At 51.6% G+C, this 7778-nt stretch overlaps 1 protein-coding gene across 1 annotated transcript; it reads right to left on the minus strand.

The window, feature by feature from the left end:
- Positions 1 to 5678: 5678 nt before the first annotated feature.
- LOC114701220 lies at positions 5679 to 7485 on the minus strand. Its single transcript, XM_028881214.2, has 2 exons — positions 7090 to 7485; positions 5679 to 6684 (listed from the first exon to the last, which is right to left on the minus strand). The coding sequence occupies exons 1-2, from the start codon at positions 7254 to 7256 to the stop codon at positions 6189 to 6191; spliced, it is 663 nt and encodes a 220-aa protein (XP_028737047.1). The 5' UTR covers positions 7257 to 7485; the 3' UTR covers positions 5679 to 6188.
- Positions 7486 to 7778: the final 293 nt, after the last annotated feature.

Consider the following 7778-nt stretch of genomic DNA (forward strand, 5'->3'; position numbering starts at 1 on the left):
CCTTTAAGTCAGCTCTACAATTTAACCAGCAATAATCTGTCAAGACGAGATAAAGACCCAATACCGGAGGAAGCGCGTGTTTTTGTGTAGCACTCTGTCATTGTTAAAGGCAAGATCCGAGCATGTCAAAATGTAACCTCCGAAAGTTTCCTAAACTTTGCAGCCTAACTTCACGGTTCATGTTTTTTCACTCACCGGCTCCCGTGTGCATTATCTCCACCAGGGAAAGCAATTCTGTCATGGGTCTCACTATCTGAATGTGTATGCTTAAGGAGATGAGTGGACGGTATATCTGGGTGTGTTTATGTTGAGCATGTATGCACTCAAGAAAGCTGCACATGTAGAAAAAAAAAATCTCCCTGTGGAAGTAATCTGTCGTCTGAGCCTGTGAGTCTGTAAGTGTGTGTGCGCACATGTGCATATGTCCGAGCACACATGCGTGTGTGTGCGTGTGTGTGTGTGTGTGTGTGTGTGTGTGTGTGTGTGTGTGTGTTTCATTTTAAAACTTATGTCAAACCTGCAACAGTGAAGAGAACTCTGGTGAGCGGTCCAGGGTCAACTAGCAGTTCTTAGAGTCTTGCTGATTCTATCCCTGATCCCCAGCAAATTGCAAATGTGTAAGGTTATATATAAAGATTTAAGAATGCATCTTCAAAGAAGGATTCTCTTTTTAAATTAAGATTATGTGAAAATTAACAGTAATTCGTTAACACCACAAAATATCGAATCAGCATGGTTTGTTTCTCAGTTAACTGTCATGTAGCTGATAATACTTTTTTTTCCTTTCAATTTGCCTTTTAACTCGAGCCAAGATTAAAAATAAGACTCGCACGACTGCGATTCCAAATGTTCACACTGACTTCGAAGTTGCAGGTCTCGTGCTCTCCATTCCTTGGCTCGCTGTCCCTCTCTCCTTATTATTACTGCTGGGAAGCAGCCATCCATTCATCAGCCACCCTCAAGGTGAGGTGCCCACGGCTCACGTCTCCTGGTTGCCTCCAGCCTCCTCTGCTGCCTTTGAACTGTAATTACATGGGGAGGGGGGCAGACAGATTCTGTTTGGGTGGAGAGGGTAGGACAGGTTCCTGACAGTTCTGAGACACCCCGATCCCTTTTGTACTGCGAATGCCCTTATGCTCAGCATCTCAAGACACATGGTGACCTCCCGAGTTTCAGGGAGGCCAGACCCCGAGGCCACCACCCTCTCTCCTCCACTAACCAGATGGACACAGCTCTAAGAAGAATTTTTTCCTGATATTGTAAGTCTAGTTATGAGTTGTGCGGTTTATATTGGGGAGGCGGGATGAGTATTCGGTACCTTCTCCTTATTTACTAGTTGTTAGGATAATGAATCATTCATTAGCATCCTCCACCGGTGCCAATTATTTTCCAGTTTAATTAAGAACTCATGGATTCAAACATATGCGTTGAGCCGCAATCGCTGCAGCTATACGTACGGATGATCAAATTGTCTGCTCCTGGCCATCAGGAGTTCGATCGTGTCTGCCTGTCGCCGTGGGTGGGTGGGACAGACATGTCCTGCTTGTCCACCTCCACCCTCCAAGTGCTGCTTCTCCAAGGACTGAGTCCTGCCTGACATGGCTGTCTGGCCAAGGATGGGCAGCCATGCCCATGGGCATGGATCTGTAGTTACCTTCCTGTGTTAGGACTCCAGTAGAATGCACGCACAAGGCAGCATCCACCATGGGATGCTGATTTCAGCATCGGAGTAGTGAGTCCCTTCACAATCAATGCAACAGAACCTACAGTCAGTTGGACGTGTTGCCAACAGAGTAAAATGGCCTCATCTAGCATATTTCTGTCACTAACTTAAGGGCACAGGATTGTCACGACCCAGACGCCATGTCCAAGTGCTGAGTTTTGATGTTTGGATACCCAAAACCTTTCAAGTCGAGGGCAATCTTTCCCACCGGTGTTCTTCCTTGGGTCGTGGGAACTGAAAATTTCCTGCCAGAGTGAATGAAGTCCCTTGGGAAGAAAGGCCAGAGGGTGGATGCTGTCTACAAGAGGAGGGAGCTCATGGCTGCTGGGCTGCTGCTTCCGAATGATGCCTGCCAGCTCGTGGAGTTAATCAATGGGACGGAGAAAAAAAGAAAGGCAGGCCACACAGGCCAGGCAGGCAACAACTGGCCACAGAGGCCAGGCCAGCTCCTCCGATCGCGGTTTTGAAAGCGTACTCTTGGTTCTCCAGGCAGCCTTCTGACCACCGTCTACCCTCCCGCATCCCTCGCATCCCTCGGGGCCTCTGTGGCTTTGCTCCCCTGAGGACAGACCCCTGAGCAGCCCAGCCCATCTTGCAGTGGCTTCACACACTGTCCAGCCTCCCTCCACAAAGCTCACATCCTACATCTGTGGATGCCCATCCTGTGGGGGGGGAGGGGGGCGCCCAGAGTTCTGAGAGGCTTCTCTCACAATGATCCCCATCCCCCACCCCTGCTCATACTCCTTGAGGCTCCTCCCCACAGCTGGGGGGGACGGGTCGGGTCACGCTGTGTCCCACCCTGAGGATTTGTGGGCACTTGATGTCTGCTGCAGGTCACAACACCGCACACACTGTGGGCATGAGTGAGCTCCCACTAGGACGTGATTCCCCTCCGCTGGGGAGGGAGCGGACCTGCCCAACTCTGACCATGCACCCTGGGGCTCTCCTCCGGCTTCTTCCGGGTGACAAAGGCGCCTGTACTCAGTTCAGTCATGTCCTCTGCTACAAGACACAGTCCTAAGTGGGAAGGGAACCGGGCGGCTCTCCCCGGATTTCCACTGCTAACAGCTGGGTGGCTGATTCCATGCTGCTACATCTGTAAGGTGCTCCCTGCTCCTCCCAGGGGACAGTCACTGTGATAGTGCTGGGGGATGGGCAGAGATGTGAAGTTGCTGGTGCTGCTCTGGGTAGTGGTGACAGGGCATTTATTATGTAGGAAGTGGTGAGCACTGGGCTTCTGTGGGGCTGGGGGAGAGGCCACACCTCACTTCACTGCGCCTGGGCCCTGGGCAACAGACATCCACTGGAATGTAACACAAATTGCTAAACAGTCTTATTAATTAAAAAACACCCGGAGCCAGATATTGGGGTGGAAACCGAGAGATCAGAGGAACAGAACAAGCCAAGCCACGATGAGTTCTTACCGCTAGGAAACCCTCAGCTCAAGAGAGAGCTACTTCCTGTATACTCAGGCCTACACACCTTTCTGTGCTCTGCCATCTTACTTCCTCTCTCCGCCCAGCTACATCACTTCCTCTTTCTGCCCAGCCCTATCACCTCCTGTCTGTCTGTACAGACCTCCAGACCTCTATGGTTAACTAGTGCTGAGATTAAAGGTGTGTGTCACCACACTTGGCTCTGTTCCCAGTGTGGCCTTGAACTCACAGAGATCCGGATGGATCTCTGCCTCCCGACTGATAGGATTAAAGGCGTGTGCTACCTGACTTCTATGTTTAATATAGTGACTGGCTTTTTCCTCTGATCTCCAGGCAAGCTTTATTTGTTAGAGCACAAATAAAATATCACCACACCGGAGGTGTGTAAATGGAGTCAGTAAAACCAGGAGTTCTTCAGGGCCCAGAGGTGATCCGCACAGCTGAGTCAGGAAAACAGCCAGTGGCAGAGGGGACCCTAACCCTCCCAAGACCCTACTCCTTTGGACATTGAGGGGGGTACCCTGAGGCTTCTGCTCACTGCACCCCAATGGTGGAGAATGGACACCAGATACCAGTTGAAGTGATTCAGCTCTTCAGACACAGCGCCAAAGAAAGCTGGGCAGGGAAAGCAGAGGCCATCATCTGACCTGTTGGGTGGCCTTTCCTGAAGGACAGAAGGGGTGGAGGCAGACCTAATCAGACATCACACCTTGCCCTGCCCTACCCAACCCCTCCCCCTCCCCGACCCTGCCTAGGCAGGAAGCTGTGGGGTGTCCCTGCTGCCCCCTCCCAAGGCCAGCTGCCTCCTCCCACTTCAAGAGTCACTTGAATGAGTGGGTGTGGACGCCTTCTCTGAACCTGGAGCCCCTCCAGTTCTGCCGCAAACTCTGCTCCAAGGAGGTCACTGGGCACGTGTCCTGCTGCTGTCCTGTGTGTCCAGGCAGAGAGGTTCCTTCAGCACTGTCTCCTTTGAAGATCTGGATATCCAGCAAGATTACAAGAACCAGGAGATATGACAAGACAGTCGGGCCTGTTCATATTTCACAGACAGCACACAAGGTGCAGGCTGTAGAACAAGTCTTTGCCAGAGGGAACGTTCTAGAAAGGTCGCCACAGTCTCAGATGTCTCAGCTCACCTCTTCCTGGGATCTGGCAGTTTGAGTGACAGATGCCCTCTTCTGAAGGAGAGGTTTGCTGCCATCCAGACTCTGGTGGCCTCTCAGCAGCACTCTTCAGGCCCATGGAGTCTCTCCATCCCACCAGGGACTGAGGCCACAGCACAGGTCCCTACATCAGGAGGTTGCAATCCCTTTGACACCTGTTCCGGAGGCAGCCAACATTCCTCATGAGTGTAAGCAAACAAACAACCTCTGAGCTAAAAAGACTTGAAGACGTTAGATGTTCCTCATAGGAGAGGTCAAAGAGCCAAGGTCATGGGTTAGGTGAAGTCAGTTTCTAAAGAGCAAAGGGATGTCAGGACTGGGTCTGCCACCCATTCCTGCTAGCTGAGGAGAGCGGTCGCTCCAGAATGAGACTCAGCTGACAGAATGTGGAGCAGAGGCATGCTCAGAGCCAGCTGCGACTCTGAGGCAAGCCCCAGAGTCCCTGCTGACCATAGGAATTTGGGGAGCCTCTTTGTTTTCCAGTCTCTAAAGCAGTCCTGGGGGGGTAGATGCTTTCACGGAAGCCATCGAGATAGATGCTAGAGAAAAATCACAGAAGCAGCCCCAGTGTGTGCTCAATAGACAGTGGGAGGTGTAGGTGAAGGAACATCTCCCACATACACCAGCCACATTGTGACTATGCAGACAAGTGGCCCAACTGGAACAAGAAAAAAGCCACCTTTCCCATGGGACAAGCAACTTCTTAAAGAGTAATGAAGGGACTGGAGAGATGGCCCAGTGGTTAAGAGCACTGGCTGCTCTTCCAGAGGACCTGGGATAGAGGTTCCAGCACCCACACGGTGGCTCACAACCATCTGTGACTCCAGCCCCAGGGGATCCAGTGCCTCTTTGGTCTCCACAGGTGCCTGCACTCACATGCACATACCCACATACGGACCCCTATCCACACATAACTAAAAATTAAAAAAAATAAAAATAAACTACAAAAAGGATCAAGAGAGTTTTGTATGTCACCATTTGGAGCCAAGGCTTCCCCCCAGATCATTGCTTGCATGTTCAGGGTGCAGGCATGAACTCGTGCCCTGAGAGTCACCATCTCAGAATGTACAGTGTGCTTCCCGGATGCATGGAAAGCCTGCTGCTCACGGGGCGGGAAAACCATGGCAACATCATGTTACAAGGTTCTAAATCGCATGTGACAAGGAATGAGCCTCGCAAGTTTTCCCCAAGTGAACGGGGCCGCGGTGGTCAGAAGCAAGGGTGCATTCGAGAGCTCGACCCAGAGGTTGGCAAGCGTTCTTTGAAACCTTCTTCCCACATCGCTGCCGCAGGTTCAGGGGAACTGGATCTGGATTGTGACAAAGCCACACACAATGAACTTGACAGCCAGCCAGATTTCTGTTTTCAGTCAGTTTAGGGTTACTATAATCTCATTATAATGCTTGAAAGACGACAAGTAATAGAATCTCGTGGAGCCGTTCTGCTCTTCGAGGCACCGGCTTCCCCTGATTACCTGGTGGGCCAGATCGGCTTTCAGCTGCTGCTCTTGCGAGAATAATCATCTGATCAGCACAGGGTTTTCCTTGCACTCAACAGTTTCAATGGGTCAAGCACCAAATTAACCCTTGAGCCCCTTCCCTGAGAACATCACACTTTAAAAGCCACCCTCTTCTCTGTTGCTGGGATGTGTGATGGAGGAGCTCCATCCCTCAGAGACAAGGCTTTCCAGGGCTGCTCTTCACCTTCTGGGGTGCAAAGCTGGGCTCCTCATAATCTAGAATACATCAGCCCCAAGCACCATGTAATGTTCTGTAAGGGCTGTGGAACATGCCGGAGAAGGCTGGGTGACTTACTGACTGAGTTTTATTGGGGGGAATACTTCCATTACGAAAAGTTCCTGAGACATCAGATTTTCCTTGCAACCCTGTTGCATTTGGTCTTGCCCAAAAGATCCAACTCCCAGCACAAAATGCTGTCAGACTTGAAGGGTGGAAGGGCAGGACCTCGAGCAGCTACAGGCTTTCTCACAACGGGGCAGGCCGTGCAGCTGTGTAGCTGCGAGTCTGACAGTCGTAGACAGTTGACAGAGGTTTGCTTTTTATCTAGGAGGGTTCTCCAGAGTGCGCCGGCACGTCTTAGTGCTTTCGCCCCTGGAAAGTGGGAAGCACAGGGTTTGAGGAGTCCAGTTGTCTGCGTGACGTAGGTTAGCAGTATGGGAAACTGGTACCAGGTACCGTCGGGAACTACGGGACACAGACCGCCGGTGCTTCGTGGAGAGCCTGAGTCCTGAGGCTGCTGTCCGCACGTGGACACAAGGTACACTGTCCGGGTTCTGGGATACAGTGAACAAGTCTGGCCTTGCTGCAAGATGCTTTTGTTTCCTCCCAAGATGGCAAGGAAGCTGTGTGAGTCAGACAAAGATGTTGGTGTAAAGGAGAATGCTGGGCTACCTCTGGAGACCTACTCGTGCTGGGGTCTCATCAGACAAGGTGGAGTCCAATATCCCCCGCTCTAACTCGGAATAACTGAGGCCCAGGGCCTTTTGTCCACCTAGCCAGGACCTGTCATGGCACCAGGGGAGTTGAGAACGCTACACAGAGAGGCCCAGCCCCGACCACACCCCTTTCACAGCTCAGGACTGCACTCCAAGGCTCTGCACTGTGTCCACACCAGGTGTCCACCCCCAGGGACACAGAGGTGACAAAGGGGCTCTAGATCTGCCTCAGAGGCCCCAGCACACCACCAATGGGAAGTGGAAGCGCTTTTTTAAAAAGCAGGTTGCTACAAAGCAATCCTATATACTTACCTGGCAGGGGAGATACCATGAGCACAAAGCAATCCTATGCGGGGGAAATTGATCACTGACTGGATGCCTGTTTCCCCCTGAAGTCTGCACATTGGGAAGCCCAGCTTCCGGGGAATGGTGATTGATGACAAGGCCTTTGTGAGCTGATGAGGCTGAGATGAGGTCATGTGAGTGTGGGGTCCTGATGGTCCTGGGGTCCGTGGTAAGAAGGGACAACACAGGTTTGCTGTTTGTCTCCTGTCCCTCTGGCATTGCCTCTGCACACGGACACAACCAGAAGGTGGCCATCCATTGGCCAAAAAGAGGGTCCTTAGCGGGAACTGAATGGTCTGGTCTTAGACTTTCAACCTGGGGAACTGTGGGAATAAACGCCTGTGACATACATGATCCCTCAGCCCTAAGTGGACCATGACAACTGGTAGAGATGCTTCTGTATGACGTCACAGTCAGGCTCAGCCGCTGACCTGGAAGGAGGAAATCCCAGGCTGCCTGGGGACCATGTGACCACTTGGTCAACTTCCCACAGGGAAGTCAGAGGAGGTCAGACACGCTGTGACAGTACATGTTCCCGTCAGTAGAATATTAATATGAAGTATGAGACGTGGGTGAGCATGTGCTAAAGTGAGGTTATTAATAAGACAATGCTCCACAGCTGTGTGGCACTTTTCAGTCGAGGTGAAATTTACAAA

The sequence above is a fragment of the Peromyscus leucopus genome, chromosome 17 (assembly GCF_004664715.2).
Source record: "Peromyscus leucopus breed LL Stock chromosome 17, UCI_PerLeu_2.1, whole genome shotgun sequence".
NCBI classification, from domain to species: Eukaryota; Metazoa; Chordata; class Mammalia; order Rodentia; family Cricetidae; genus Peromyscus; species Peromyscus leucopus.

What these genes read in the sequence shown, in the direction of transcription:
- LOC114701220 (XM_028881214.2), bottom strand. Translation starts at nt 7,256, where the DNA reads ATGACCTCATCTCAGCCTCATCAGCTCACAAAGGCCTTGTCATCAATC. An exon ending in CATGGTATCTCCCCTGCCAG is followed by an intron (nt 6,685 to 7,089) that starts GTAAGTATATAG and finishes TGACTCACACAG; the next exon opens with CTTCCTTGCCATCTTGGGAG.